The 15,648-nt window shown below is 41.0% G+C and overlaps 1 protein-coding gene across 7 annotated transcripts in view; it reads right to left on the bottom strand.

Moving 5' to 3' along the window:
• The window catches only part of clcn3 (chloride channel 3), a 39,408-nt gene that overhangs the window by 5,047 nt on the left and 18,713 nt on the right, over positions 1-15,648 (bottom strand). For 4 of the 7 annotated variants that reach the window (XM_032544533.1, XM_032544535.1, XM_032544538.1 and 1 more), the window contains 12 exons: positions 12,273-12,433; positions 10,869-10,968; positions 9,509-9,696; positions 8,582-8,704; positions 7,476-7,682; positions 7,261-7,341; positions 6,879-7,131; positions 6,202-6,494; positions 5,923-6,109; positions 5,015-5,413; positions 4,520-4,736; positions 2,870-2,945 (listed from right to left, as the gene is read on the bottom strand). In XM_032544533.1, coding sequence (XP_032400424.1) covers positions 2,870-2,945; positions 4,520-4,736; positions 5,015-5,413; positions 5,923-6,109; positions 6,202-6,494; positions 6,879-7,131; positions 7,261-7,341; positions 7,476-7,682; positions 8,582-8,704; positions 9,509-9,696; positions 10,869-10,968; positions 12,273-12,433 — 2,285 coding nt within the window. Of the gene's footprint in view, positions 1-711; positions 750-2,869; positions 2,946-4,519; positions 4,737-5,014; positions 5,414-5,922; positions 6,110-6,201; positions 6,495-6,878; positions 7,132-7,260; positions 7,342-7,475; positions 7,683-8,581; positions 8,705-9,508; positions 9,697-10,868; positions 10,969-12,272; positions 12,434-15,648 lie in introns of all 7 variants that reach the window. The other 3 variants (XM_032544537.1, XM_032544539.1, XM_032544536.1) reach the window with 2 other exon arrangements.

Raw genomic sequence — 15,648 nt, 5'->3', positions numbered from 1 at the left:
TTTCCTTTTGGGGACATCATTTGAAATTGAGTAAAAATTAGAAGTTGGAAAAAAGGTTTCAAATTGCAATATATCGGAGACTATTGCAATATGTTTAAAATCGCAATAATATTGTATTTAGGCATAAGTATTGTGATAATATCGTATCAGGTGATTCCCACCCCTATTAAACGTCATGTAGTTTCTATATCTACAGTAATTCTTGTATTTCTTGTATTGTTTTTTTAAACCCTTTTATATATTTTGCAATAATACATTTTGTATTACTCTTTGGTTTATTCTCTTTTCCTCTCTCTCTCTCCAATATTTTCTTTGTTTAATCCATTTACTGCTGAGTGTATAGAGACTCAGTGTATAGAAAGCATAGAGAGAGATACTGTTGTTTAGAACATAAATTGGTTAACTCTCCTGAAGAGAACCGGACACAGCTGGCTAAGAGGAAACACTGGCAGGTTACAGCTTGGGATTAGTAACTACGTATTAAGGTCATTTTATCACCACACGCTAACTAGCCTGGTGACTACCAGCATCAAGCAACACAACAACGTCACTGCACCACAGCGCTCACTAGCACTACAGAATGAGGGAAATATGGGAATGAATCATAGCACTAGAGAGCTCTTTTGCCCTCCCTACTTTGAACTAAACACCACCCTCTAACAAGTATTGAAACAATGGTGGTCTGCTCTCTCGAGGCGGCTAGCTACTCGCCAAGTGGTTGTTAAGGCGATGGTTCAGATGTCGTCAATCTGTGGAGACCCAGGGCGAAACGGTAGGGTCGAGAGGGGAGGGGTTTCAAAAACAAAACAAAAAAGAAGAACAAAAAGCAGTTGTTAATGAAGGTAGAAAATTAAAAGGTGGGTTAATCCTCAAAATGAAATGACAAACTACTGTTGGGAGAGGAAGATGGGAAACACACATCAGGCATCATGGTTACATGACTGCAGACATGCTGAGAAATGGATCTACTGTTGAATCGCAATTATACAGCATGTAACCGGAAACAATATCAAAAAACATCTAAGCTATGTAGTTACTATAAATCAGAAAAAAAACAAGATGTATGCACAATGCAACTGACACACTAACACTAAGCAGAGCTGCAGAAGGTATAACTGCAGTTTGATTGACGCTACACTGACTCTGGGAGTCTACAGAGCCCTTTTCAGACATGGTAACGGTTAACAGTGCTGGCTTCATCTATCTGTTAAACTAATAGCTTTTTGATATTTATATAGTAAAGGACTAAATAAGGATGTTGAGCTTGTGAAATGTGTCAAAATAATTTCAAAGTATGTGGCTGTGTCACTTCACAACTTCAAAACTGATCGACTTTTTTTAGAACGTTAATTAGACCTCATTTACATAAATGGCCCATAATGGCTACTGTAATGATATGAAGGAAGAGAAGTGGTCTATTTTAAAACTTATTTTGAAAGATTGTTAATTAAAACATGTCCTAATTAATTAATGGTTCAGGAAGCTCGCCTCAGCTTGTTTTATAGCCTGCAAGTAGACAGTGCTCAATTTGCTGACATGCTGTGAGTAAACCTTTTCAACCACAAGGGGAAGAAATATCAAAGAATACAGTTTTTTAAAGAGTGATCTGACAACAGAAATTCTTTACAACCTATTAAAACTGGCTCAATCACAGTGTTTCATGGCTCACTAAACATATTTCATTATAATCTTGACCTGGACAATGGTAGCTTGACAAAACTGTTGCAACTCAAGGTTCTCTTAATCGCTTTTCTTTGGAGCTTCATCTGCATGTGTTGGCATGCGAGCTCAGTAGCTTTTATGGTTTTGTCAATAGCCCTCTTAGGTCTTTTATCCACGTTGGCTTAAAAGTGAAGCATCAAAGTTTAGTGTATAAGATGATGATTAGGATTCTTTTATTACAGTGTTCCTAGAGTGTGGAACAAGACATTTAAAATCTCTGTAGGTTAATTTATGGTGAGCATTTAGCCTTTATTTGACGGCATTCAATTCAGCTTAGCTGAGAAATTTTACGGACGTGTTACAACTTTTACAGTAAAAAAATAACTTTAACATCAACATGTTAAATTGTCGGCCTATTTCTGTAATTAAGCACATGTCTGAAAGGGGCTCTCAAGTGATGTGGGTGACAGTTCCCATAGAGGTCCAACATTACAGGACCCAGAAAAACACAAGAAAGCACTTCTATATACAATGACTACAAAACGACAACTGCTACCAGCAATGAAGATGGAGGTTTATCTAAAGATGAGAGGTGAAGTGCCAACAGTAAGTGAGAGAAGATAAAAAAAGGAAGGCTTAATGTTTAGCCGGGAACTGTCAACAGTTTTTCACACCAAGTTTCATGCAGCCCTTTTAAGAGACAGAGCCTAACAGCTGGAACACACCGCGCGTGCAAGTGTCGCGTAGTCTAGATACGTGCGCCTGGCCATTCAAACTGGGCGCAAATTTCCGTGCGGCGGTCACGTTTGTCCCTCCCTCTATCTCTCTGAAAGAGACAGAATGGGTGGGGAAACTGTGGTAATTGTATGTGTGTGTGTGTGTGCTTGTGTGTGTGTGTCCATCCGAACCCATCCGAAATGTGTTTATTTTTGTAAAATATCTGCCTGCACTGTGGTCCTCCTGTGTGTGGTTACCTGCCTGGCTTGACACATCGTATCGCCAAAAATATCGCTGCAGCGTGCAGGCTTACTCGGACACTATGCTCACAGTGTGGCCAGACAAATTGGATAACATTGGCGCCGAAATAAAAATAGCTGCGCTACGCTGCTATATGCGACGCTTACGCGTGCGGTGTGTTCCAGCTGTAAGAGACAGGTGCGAAAGTGGGGGGAGGAGTCACATGTGTAAAGGGGCGGGGGCTAGTCACCAAGGGCTCCGTGTGCTGCTTGAGCTCCTCCAGATGCTCTAATATATTCTTCTTTGTGATGATGCCCAACACATTCCTGAAACACACACCTGTTACTCGGTAAACTGCCCAAACGCAAGAACAACAACGAATGAATAACAAAAAACAGAAGAGAGAGACACCAGCACATAAACATACATAACAGGGAGCAACTTAAAATATTACACAGATAACTTAACATTAACATAAAATATAACTCAAAATTACACACAACAACAAAACTGTTATAAATCAATATCACATTGGTTATGATGATAATATGTAACTAATCTATTATGTCTTTTAAGTTAGAGGTTTGACTGGCATTCTTTTAATTACGTCATCTTGCTGCAACCTCTTCTTCAGGGATGATTTAATGACTCCCGACTGAGGGATTAGCACCACCACCTGTTACTCCCAATATTCACATAGCAGTAGTGGACACATTTATTTGCATTTTATTTTGCAGATATTCTGAAATTTTGTTTGTGAATTTTCGTTTAATATGTGTGCAAAATTTGGATGGAAACATGGCAAATGTTGAAAAGGTAAGGCTGGTGATTTTTTTTTATGTCAATAAATCACATGAAAAAAACTAAACCAGCAATGAATTAATCCTTGTGTCTGTCTATACAAAGCTCCTTTGCTCCTGAAACTATTAAAAACACTTTATATACACACACACACTATTATACTAATATACTATTTAATTTATATATTTAAATTAAATCTCATATATCCTGTCTTGCTGTTTCATCCACTAGAAAATAGTCCACAACTTAAAAACCGCAGTGCCCAGCTGTTTTAGGAAATGTCTTAGCCCTTAGACAAATAATAAATCTATATATTTGTGACCTGTTTCTAGAGAGTTACTTCTTGAGTAGAAGCAAATAAGGTTTGGAATGAGGGCCACAGACAGGGTTAGATGAACTTTTTGGACTTTTCATGAAATTTGTTGACAGTAAGTAAAAACACATAATAACGCCAGCCTTATCCTTCAAACTGTAATGTGAGGTTAAACATAAAGATGTAAATGAAAACAAATACTGCTGCACAGCTGCTCTTTGGTGATTGTACCAGCCATCAGAGAAGTGATCTGTGAATCAAGGAGCATTTAACGCAATATGTCTTGTAATTCCTACATCACACCAGCAGGTGGCTCCCTGCAAACACTTGAAACTGAAAAACCTAGACTGGAGTTGGACCCATCATGCCACATTCATTTTCACCTACCCTAAAATTAACATAATTGATTTCACTAATTGTTCTAAAAGCTTTATTTTCACTTTTCTTTTTTAAACCACACATCAACTAACTTTACTGACAGACAATATTTCCCAACATGATACCTGTTATGTAGTTAGTTTTTGTAGCTTAGTCTGTTATTGCACATTAGGGGGGGTAAAGGAAGTGCAGCACAGCGGTTAGGCCAGGCCATGCAGATTACAGGGTAAATTTAGGGATTTTAGAGCCCATGCAACACCAGACAGAGTGTACATGTGTTTGTGCAAAGTTTGTCGACCTCATTTTCAGTCAATCACAACAAAACCAGACAGATGGATGTGAGAAGGATTCACCTTCTATTCTTACAGCACATTCTTCCTCCTGAGACTATTTTGAATTCCTACTTACCCGTTGTGAGTAACCAAGCACTGGCGCAGCCCCATCTTTCTGAAGATGTCAACCACAATCTCCATGGGGGTGTGGTCGGTGACGGTGAAGGGGCTCATGTCCAGGATGGAGCGAAGTTTGAGGGGCCGAGGGCTGTCGGCCGGCAGGGTGGGTGCGTGCTGGGTGAAATACACCCTGGAGTTCAACATAATGCCCTCCTGCTTGCGACGAGCATTTTCTGTTGAGAAAGGAACAAGAAAAGACATTTTAAATCAAAAGATTGTACCTTTTTATTACTTTACTATCATTTGGCAGAAGCTTTTGTCCAAAGTGACTTATCTTTTCCCCATGTATTCACACAGAGTGATTTGAAGTTTAGTGTCTTGCTTAAGGACACTTAAGTCATAACATATGTCCCAATTTGTCACTTTGGTGATTCAGTGCGCTTTTTCATTCTGGTGCTCTCTTACTGTTCTCACATTTTAGACTGAAATGTAAGAGAAACAATTTAATTACCGATAGCGATAGTGATGTCCCTGCGCAGAGCGAAGCCCACCAGCCTCTGCGACTCCTTGGACACTATCACAGGGAAACCATTATAACTGGTTTCATTGATAGTGCTCTGCAGCTCCTCCACCGTCAGGTCGTCCTGCGTCAGCACCGCTAAGGGCGGGTCGCTGCGTCGAGGCCTCATCACCTCTCTGGCCAGTGTGACGTGTGTGAATTCCTCCTTGGCGTCCAGGAAGGGGTAACCGTTCAGACGTATGTGGGCCTCGTAGATTCCCTCACGGCCAAACGCGTCACCCACCCATTTGCTGGTCATAACGGCAGCCATGAGGGGGACAATGTACTCCAACCCACCGGTCAGCTCGAAGACAATGACAACCAGGGAGACAGTCATACGGGTTACACCGCCTGAAGAGAGATCATAGAATAAGAAATGGACATAAACACTCATCTACGCAAAAATAAACAAAGGTTGTAATTTAAGGAATATGAATTTAGAAAACACAGAGGCAACTTTATGGCTTAAAGCAGAGTATACATCCTTGGGTCACAGTTCCAAACCATCTATCTTAGTAAAGCATTTGGTCTATAAATAATCCTATTTTTAAATCTCATCCCTCCTGTGATAATTTTTCTTGTTTGCTGTACGAAACCTACATTTTTCAGTTGTCTTTTAATCAAATGACAAGAACATGACGCACCGTCATTTAATTTGTCTTAATTTCTAGAAGATTGTGCAATGGAAACCAAGTGAGCAGTATAAACAGTGTAGCAAAATATGTGAGGGTTAACACATTTCTATTTTCTCACAGTAGATTTCATATATCGCCCACCCAACAAGCATTGCCACAAAGTTGTGGCAATGCTGACCAACTACCATTTCTATCTTCCTTTAACATTGTTATCTGGTGACTCACCCAGACATGCCGCGGCCCCCACCATGGCGTAGAGCCCTGGAGTGATGCAGTCCGCCCCCACCTCACACCACTCTTTGAACAAAAACCAGTCGTGGTGATAATAGGCCAGCTGCTCCACGGCGATGCCAACGATTCGCCCTGCGATTGCCCCGATAGCCATGCTGGGGATGAACAAACCTGACGGTACCTAAGGATGAGAAACAGGAAGTGGTTTTAGTGTTGATGAAGATATGCAGGGTTAAGCATCTGCCCTGTTAGGAAAGACTATCCAGGGATCACCTTGAGTCCAAAGGTGAATATAGTCATGATGATTTTGAAGATGAGCGCCAAGCAGAGCTGCCACATGGCGGCATAGACGCCGGGCCCTGCCGGCCGGTTGGGGTTGTCGGTGAAGGCCTTACTGCCATTCATCTGGCTGCGGTACTGGCAGAGCTGCGAAGACTCCAGCGGCCCGCAGTCGGTAAACAGCTCCTTTATCAGCTCACTGGTGTTCTGACGAGTGTACGGGTTTGGGAAAGCAACTACAGCTGTGATGGCCGCCACAAAGATTACCTCCAAAACCGGGTACTTGCCTGAAGAGAAGGATAAAGCAACATGTCAGATTGTGATAGGGTGGGGAAATTAAACTTAAAATTGAGTCTTCTAAAACAGGAGTCGCTGAAAACCTCTCCACATGCCCCTTTCCTTCCACAGTGTTTTTAATAGCTGCTTGCGAAAGAATTGTAACATGCTCAGCCATTCGTCTTTGCTCCATAATGGTCAGAACATTAAAGATGACAAACGATAAGGCTGTCATCCGGAACCTTTTAAATAATGCTAGCATTTCATTTCTCTCTGCTCATGCAAACAGCTGACAGTGATCTCCCAGACAGCCCCATCAATTCCAACAACTACCTCCACACCTGGGCTGGCTGACAAATCCCACTTTGAATCATGAATCAAGACAGAGTACTTGCCGAAGCGTGTCGATTTGCGCCGCCGGCACCAAGCGATGTTGGCTCGGATAAAAAAGGCACCCCAGAGGCCTCCGAAAACTCCCAGAAGGATGAAAGGGATGAGCTCAAACAGGTACCACGGCGTGTGGTACTCCACGTAGAACAGTACCAGACGGCTGTTACCAAACGGGTTGATGGAGCGCAAGACGAAGGCTGCCACCAGGGCAGCAAAGAAAGAGCGCCACAACGTCTTGAGAGGGAAGTAGTAGCTCACCTTTAGGAGAGAGAGAAGACATGTTCACTTTAACGCATCCTGCCACTTACCTGGGCATTAAGTTGTGATTTTGGAGCATGAAAGTGAAGCCTCAGAGTCATTTCTTGTCTACCACAGCATGGGCAGTACCTCCTCCAAGCTGAAGAGCACTCCTCCAATTGGGGCTCCAAAAGCAACAGACACACCAGCCGCCGACGCAGCAGAGAGAACCTGAGCGGACAAAACAAACACACCTCAGCTGATGTGATGGGGTCTAAATCAGAGTTATATTTTCATAATATTAAAATACCAGGGGGACATTAAAGACTTTCAGACAATTTACCAATGGAATAATCTTCTCTCACCTCTCGTTTCTTGGCCTCGTTCTTGCTGTACTTGGGGAAGAGGTAGGAGAAGATATTCCCACAGCAGCAGGCCACGTGGACCAGGGGACCCTCCTTCCCCAGGCTGAGGCCAGACGCCACAGCCAGCACCAGAGTGATGGTTTTGATCATCAGGGTCCACTTGCCCAGGTATCCCCGGATGATAAACCCACTCAGGATGGTCTTGATCTGGGGACAGAGTGGCGGGTAAAGAGGAAGTGATTAATTAGTGATGTCACATATCACAATCAACCCCAACTACTAATAAAAAAAATTAAAGATGTTTTTTCAATCTTTTTAAAGAATTTCAATCAGGTTTTGCTTTAGCTGCATCTCTACCTCCTGATCTTTTTTTCTATTCTGTTATTTTCAACATGTTCAAGTCTCCATCTACACACTTTACTTGGCAATAAAGTTCCAGCTTTCTAGAACATGTTTTGAAAGCTTACAGCGCTCACTTAAAAAAAAAAACCTGTCCCATCTCTCTGCTGCCCACGGAATTAACTATATTAAGCCACTTCAAAATTAAAGGGAAACCCCAGCAGCATAAAAAAACGCAATGAAGATTCCGGAGAGTGCATTTGACCAGTTTCATGGAGAGTTAGAGGCAGCTGCAGAGATTTATAGGTTTTCTATTTCATGTGCTACTTCAAGTTTCTGATACCCAGAGCAAATTGATCGGACATAAGAGAATGCGAGAACTGTGAGATCAAACAGCACATCAGTAATCTGCATGAATCCTACAAAAGCTCCTTCACTCAATCTGAAACAGAGAGACAGGAAAGACACACAGACACAAAGAAAGATGGCCTGCTAACCTTATTAAGGTTGATAAAAACGTATGTGGCAAAAAGTAGTTTGGGGCTGTGTGACTGAACAAACTTGACTGAAGTGACTGAACTTGAATGAAAAACAACTCTCTTGGATGTTAGAGTTTCACACAAGAACTTTAACACACCACCAAGGAAAGGTTTCAAAATGGCCCCTGCATGCAGCTGCAAGTAGGTTCCAAATGTACCTGAAACAAAACCCATTCAGGTATATTTGGAACCTATTTGCAGCTGCAAAAAAAAGAGCAATTTTCTCACCTCAGGGATCCCAGAGCCGCAGGCGTAGGGAGCGAACACTTTGACCAGACAGACAGCCAGGAAGGCAAAGGACAGAGCCCAGTAGATGTACATGAAGTAGTTCATGATGTACGAGCCGGGTCCCTGCAGAGAGGTGCGAGGTAACGGAGTCAACACCTTGAACCTAACTGGTACCAAAAAGCATACATGTAATGTGTGAAGAAAGGCATGCATGTGTGTGTGTGTGTGGAGTATGGATGTAAATGATCTCTGAGGACTCTCTCTTTCTCTATTGACATTTTAACAAAAATACAGTTCTTTTTGTCAGCTATAACAATTAAATCTCAATACTAGGCCTGTAACAATTATATATAATTGTCTAACCGCAGTATTTTTTATGTATGTCCGTTTCTTTTTTGAACCGCAGTTAACAATTGTCAAGGGGTGGTCAAGGGGTATGACACATTGGTGGTAATTATCAGCTTTATGTTCATTTAAGTAAAAAATACAATGTTGTATGATAATGGTTTACTTGTGTTATTATCTGGGTCACATAATGGTGATATAACCAAAATATGTATGTATTTGTCAAAGATAGCATTTTTTTTAAATTATTAATTGGAATGTAAGAGACAAGTATAAAGTTAATTGCAATTATTTCTGAAAATTATTTGTACAGCAAAGTTTGGAATTGTTACATTACTAAAGACTTCAAGCATGTATTTCAAATTAAAAGTGTTGAATTGTAACTGACGATAGCATGATGGCAACAAAAAGGTAAAATAATTAGTGATTAAACTGCATTATAACTGAAATTAAGAGAGGAGTAAATCTGTCATGTTGTACTGATGTGAATGTACATTTTCCTAACTACAGGTAAACATGAAGAACGTCTTGAGGTTGTATTAGCAGCAATGATGTCCTGAGCATGTGCCCGTGTTATTCTACCTCAGCCTGCCCCAGTATTAGCTCGGCCCAGCTCTTCCACTGAGGACACTTGTCCCTTTCAGCGAAGGTGGTCTCATTGGAAGTCCAGCAACACTGCTCGTGGTTGAACCACATGGCGCTCAGACACACGCCCTCCTTCAGGTCGTTCATCCAATCAGCAACAATGTCAATCAGGCCAGCCAAAGCACCTGGCAGGAGGAGGAGGGGACCGGGAAGGAAAAGGAGGGGCGAAGAGGTGAAGAAGGGGAGGAGAGAGAAATAGGAAACGAGAGGCAGGGGCAGTTAGCTTGCTAGTAATGCAACCGCCTTGCTACGAGCCTCAATTCAAAACAGCACGGTACACTTAATTCTGTAAACGTCAAGGTATTGAAAGAAAATACAAAAAAAAAAAAAAAAAACACATTAAAGCAAATTAAAAGGGGAATTTCAGTATTTTTAAAACTAAACCTATTTTCCCATGGATCTGTGTCTAAGTGACTACTGTATTTTCTGGACTGTAAGTCACACTTTTTTTCATGGTTTGGCTGATCCTGTGACTTCTAGTCAGGTGCGACTTAAAAAAAAATATATATAAAATATATATATAATTTAACATGTTTTGAAATGTTAATTCATCCAGAAAACATTATCGTCTACAGCCACGAGGGTGCTCTAGGCTTGTGACAACTATATTCTGCTCATAAAGGCAACTGAGAAAGACTGAACTAGTGATGGGGCAACTGGCTCTTTTACGCAAGTCGGTTCAACTGGACGGTCGTAGTTGGCCTACCGAGTTAATAGATCCCGTCACCGGTTTGCGTGCCTGCGGGGGGGAGGGGTCTACGGATGGGTGCTTGAACAACGTGCTGCCGGGAGAGGCTTATCAACGGTACAGTTAGGTCTCCATGTCCTGTTAGTTGTTCTGTGTGCTATTTTATAGTTGAAAAACTGTCACTGTGTTACGTTGACACACTAGACACCTACCGTATTCAGCCTGTTATTCTGTGTGCTAAATGTCTGTTCTTGGTCTTGAATTTTGTGAAATAAATTTCTAAATAAATGTGACTTATAGTCCAGTGCAACTTATGTTTTGTTTTCCTCTTTATGATGCATTTTTTGACTGATGTGACTTATACTGCGGAGAGACTTATAGTCCGGAAAATACAGTAATTGTCAAATAAACACAAATCCCAAAGTACTTCCATTTGTGGTTAAATGAGAGCAAAAGATGGAGCAAGACCAAGACAAAGACTGAGCGTGAACTGCCCATTGATGTATTAAGAGAGCTGCCTAGGGCAAAGCATGTGAGAGTCTCCAGGAGAGAAAATAACGGCTCTGTGTGTGTGTGTGTGTGTGTGTGTGTGTGTGCATTGTGGGTTACCTGAGGCCAAGCCAGTGAGCGTCACCACCAGCCACCCAGACCAGGCATCGTACAGGCTCTTTGTAAACTCCCATGCTGACTCCTTTTTCTTACTGTTAATCTAAAAACACACAAAAAAATCTAATTCAAATACATGAATAACAGAAAACTAAATTTACTAAGCTCAAGAAAAGTGTCAGATGAACAAGTATCAAAATAATATGCAAGTAGGTCAAAGGTTTACAACTACTACCCAATGATAAGCAAGTCAGTAAGGCACTCAAGTAACAGGATTTCCACTGTTGCTTCAGTAAAACTATAAAATTCCTGTAAGGCAGGTAAGACCAGGTTATCAAAACAATGTTTTGATAAAGTATTCAAATAACATTAATAATAATTCTCCTACGAGTCCGGCACTAAATCACTTATGAAAAGCGGGCTGTAACATTGTGTCAATATTTGGATTAAAGTGTTGACAGAGAGGTTGCATCCGTGAACTGGAGAGGTCTGGCAGGAAGCCGACAGTCTATTGTTTGTTCACTCACTCTGGTTCATTCATGAGTTCATGCTAATGAAGACTGTAAGATATAGTTGAAAGCTCTAAATCAAGCTGGTCAGTGGACCGCAGGAATTATTTCTTGACAAACTAAATTTCTGCAATACAATAATATCTTAAAAGTAGTGGTTTGGTCAAATAATCTGAATTTTGAAGCAGAAAACTTTTATATTAAATCATTTTTCCTTGGTTTTTCTGTTCATAAAGTTCTCTTTTCTATTTGGATGTCAGGCTATTTTCCCCCTCTGTTAAGCCATTTAGGGTAAAACTGCTGATGTTACATAAGTAACCAGTTTGTCCAATCCAAAACAAAGCGTAGCTCCACAGGAAGTGTGTAAGACATTTATTTCTGTGCAGCAGAGGATTTTTCACTGACATCAGCTAATGTGGCTTTATGAACTGAAAATAGGCTGAGCTACGAGGATACTCCTGAGATCTGAGTCTCAATTTGAATCTTCTATTATAACCTCATTGTGAGAAGTGTTTTCAAAACCCCATGTTTTAAAGCCAAAAGCATCAGTATGCTTCAGACAAAGTGCTTGTTAGATGGCCTAAAGGTGCGGTTATACTACAAAAGAAGTATTTTGTTCAACGTGTTGTCTGACTGCGTAGGAAATAAAGTGTGTTGTTACAAACAGCCACACTGGAAGGTGTGAAAAGTTAAAAGCTGATTAGAGATTTGATTGATGAAATATGTGATAACGGCGAACATTTTCAGTCACTCCTGGAAGAAATTCATAGTGTCAGCCTTAGTTGTTCACACAAAAAGTGTTACTAACTAACTGACTTTTTTGTCATATGAACTAGCATGTTTAAAGTATACTGAGACCTCTAAGGTTAAAAGGTTTGCAGCCTCAGTCCCCTCTCACCTTCCGGTGCCTCTCGCGGTCCTTGCACTTCTCACGGACCCAGTCGATGGTGTGGAAGTCGTCGTAGGTCCCCACACCCGGGATGGGCTCCTCTAGGAAGTCCAACAGGTGGGTGGTGCTGCTGGGTGCCCCGCCCCCGTTAGACATGACGTAGTTAGACCCTGTAGAAAAAACACAGAGGAAAAAGAGTACATGAGTTTGCTTTACATTCATTCTTTATTTACCTTGAATTACAACATGTAACTTGTTTAAATGTATAAAAGTACTGTGTACATGCAAGAATGTGCAGTGTCCACAATACTGTCTTTTGATGACCTGTTTGACTTTATGAAAGAGCATGCTGGACATGATCGTGTTATAAAAATCCTTAAAAAAAACATGTCAAATGAAACTTATCTGAACTTTATTTGGCAAGTCATCTGTCTCTGAAAACAAAAAAGAAAAGCTTGTGATGTAATGGTTTGGCCAAGCTGCTCTCCCATACGTCTTACGCTTATAAATCCTACTGAAAAGAGAAGGAGCTGGCTGCAATTGGAGATTCATCTCCTCAATTATCTGGACCATCAGAAACACTGCAGACCTAAATGCACAGTCACTGCTGAGAGATAATGACACAGCTACTCAGAGAAATCCCTGTAAGGCCTGCAGTCTACCACCTCCTCTGCAACAACAATAAACCAAGTGGAGGTTTATCTGCAATGCTGGATAATTTGGATGAGTAATCTCCACTGAAATACCCGGAGGTAATATTTTATCCACACTTGAACACAGTCAAACCTTCACTGGAGCATTTGGGGTTAAGTAAGCTGCACTTGGGTACCATGACAAAGCAGTTGCAGTGTTTATTTTTCTTGCTCTGGTGTTTGATGCAGGTCACAATGTTAGGTGGATGTGTCTGTCTGTCTGCAGATGATCTTTTTCAACATTAAAGGTTTCAATGAGCAACTTCTACTTAAAGTTCTTTCTGCACAAGCAAGTATAAGTGAATGACATTGTAATTACATTTAAAACCTTTAACAGATGCCTTGTTGGCCCTAAAAATCCTCTGTCCTAAGCATAAACACATTGAACTACTTGGATGTTTGACAGTCTCATTAGCGCTGGACTGATTGTATCGGCCTACAGGCTGCCAGACAATGAACAGTTAGTTCAGTAATGACTTCTACATGAGTAAGTAACAAATACAAATCAAACGTTGTCCACTGCCCTTTAGAAGATTGTACTAATAATGAATAGATAATTATAGTGACTTTGCTCATAAGAACGTCATTACACACACACACACACACACACACACACACACACACACACACACACACACACACACACACACACACACACACACACACACACACACACACACACACACACACACACACACACACACACACACACACACACACACACACACACAGACAGACAGACAGACCGACAGCAGCAGCCGAAGGGCTATATCTCTGCCTATTATGTGGAAAACTTAACAGGATTTGCCTTTCCTGGCTGCATGATGATACATGTTTTTTTCCATAAAACACAAGTGAAAAAAAGTAGTATTTTGTAATACAGTTTTGAGTAAATAAGGCGATAATCAAAAATCTTCATTATCTTCTTATTTATCATCCTCATAATTCAATAAGTAAACATTAAAATATAAGAGGCCCCCTTATCAACTTTAAAATGCACCATCACATGTTTTATGTGACACTATGTGTTAGGGAGACCCTGTCCTCTGGTATTTGAAATTGACAGCAAGGTCCCCCAAAAAAAAGCATAACAGAGTCACAACTTCTTTCCTATCTGTGTACATTCAGCAATATCAGATCATGAGGTACAATTTGGACATTTACGAAGAGAAAACCGTTTTGTTTTTGTTTAACACCAAGCCAAAGACAATTGTGATTGGTTTAAAGAAATGCCAATAAACCAGAACATGTGAAAAACATGTTCTGGTTCTATCCTATCCTTGAATGCTGTATGCTCTAGCCTGACTGCAGCGCTGTGGTCTGGCAACGTGACTGTTGGCAGCACTTGATGTTACTGAGGGTACAATTGTTTTTACCTTTATTGATTCAGGGAAGGTTCACTGAGATGAAACTTCTTTTTTGCAGGAATGCCCTGATCACTTTCACACAGTTACACAGTCATATCTGGAAACTGCCCGGTACAACCACAGTCTGATCTGCTGGCCACTGAGCAGCTCCACTGACACGGTTTTTGAGGTTAAAGGCCTTGCTCAAGGGCACCTCAGTGGTGGTTATGATGGAGAGACACTTTCCCCACCCAGATTTCATCGCGTTGGTCTGAGGGTTGAACCGACGACCTCCCGGACACAAGCTCTCTTCTCTAACCTTTAGGCCACCGCCGCCTCGAACATACACATTCACCTAGTTTAGAAGATAAATTTAACTTTAGGTTTAATTGAACTATTTAAAAAAAACAAGGCAATGATTGTTGATGTCCAGCCAAAGTGGTACTTAGGAACACAATCAAAGGGAATGTTAATTTCCCTCCCTGCATGCCTCTTTGTGACTGGTGTAATCTGTAACAAACTTAACTTAAACTGCCGAAGATAAAAGGGTGGATGCAAAAACGTGGGCGTGAGTGATGCCAATGAAATGACACACCGTGGATAATATTGAGGCCATTTGAACAGCAAACAAACTCCTGAGAGTGTAGTGAGCGTAACTACAACTGGGGCAGGGCCGTGATGACTGATCAAACAAGGCCTTTTACATAGCTGTTAATCCTTTGTGTTCTGCTTTAAACATAAAATAGAAAATCCCTAACAAGAGCCATGAAACCGATCATTAAATGGCATCAACGCATTTGCATCCTTTCCAAGCATTACTACACAGCTATAACAATACACATGTGTTGCCATATAATAAATGAGCTACACAACTCAGTGCACCAAAATATGAATCCACAGCAGGCAAGAAAGATTATAAGCAGCAAGAATCAAATAACCATTTCAGTTAGGAATAAAGCCAGATTTTTATAATAACAGAGACATATGCAGATAATGAATCCTGTATCCCCCAGTAATAATGTAGGCCATGACACAGCCTTTCAAAGCTCATATCCCTGTCTTTGATGTTAGATGGGATGTGAGAAATAAGAAATACGTCAATAACACTTTGGTGAGAATTTCTGTAAGAAACGGGGACAAAATGGCAAAATGTAACTTTCTTGTAACTGACCAGCTGATACATATCCTGTTCTAGAAGGAGAAAGGGGTAGGACCGTGTGTAAGCTACTGTTGTAGAGTCAGCAGCAGTAAGAGTGTCAGGCTTGGCAGCGAGACTGAAGCTATCAGTCTTCATTTTAATTTTAGAGTGACGGCTACAATCTGTACATTTGTGTGTGTGTGTGTGTG

The sequence above is a fragment of the Etheostoma spectabile genome, chromosome 19 (genome assembly GCF_008692095.1).
Source record: "Etheostoma spectabile isolate EspeVRDwgs_2016 chromosome 19, UIUC_Espe_1.0, whole genome shotgun sequence".
NCBI lineage: Eukaryota > Metazoa > Chordata > Actinopteri > Perciformes > Percidae > Etheostoma > Etheostoma spectabile.
This window is presented reverse-complemented; position numbering and strand designations above follow the sequence as displayed.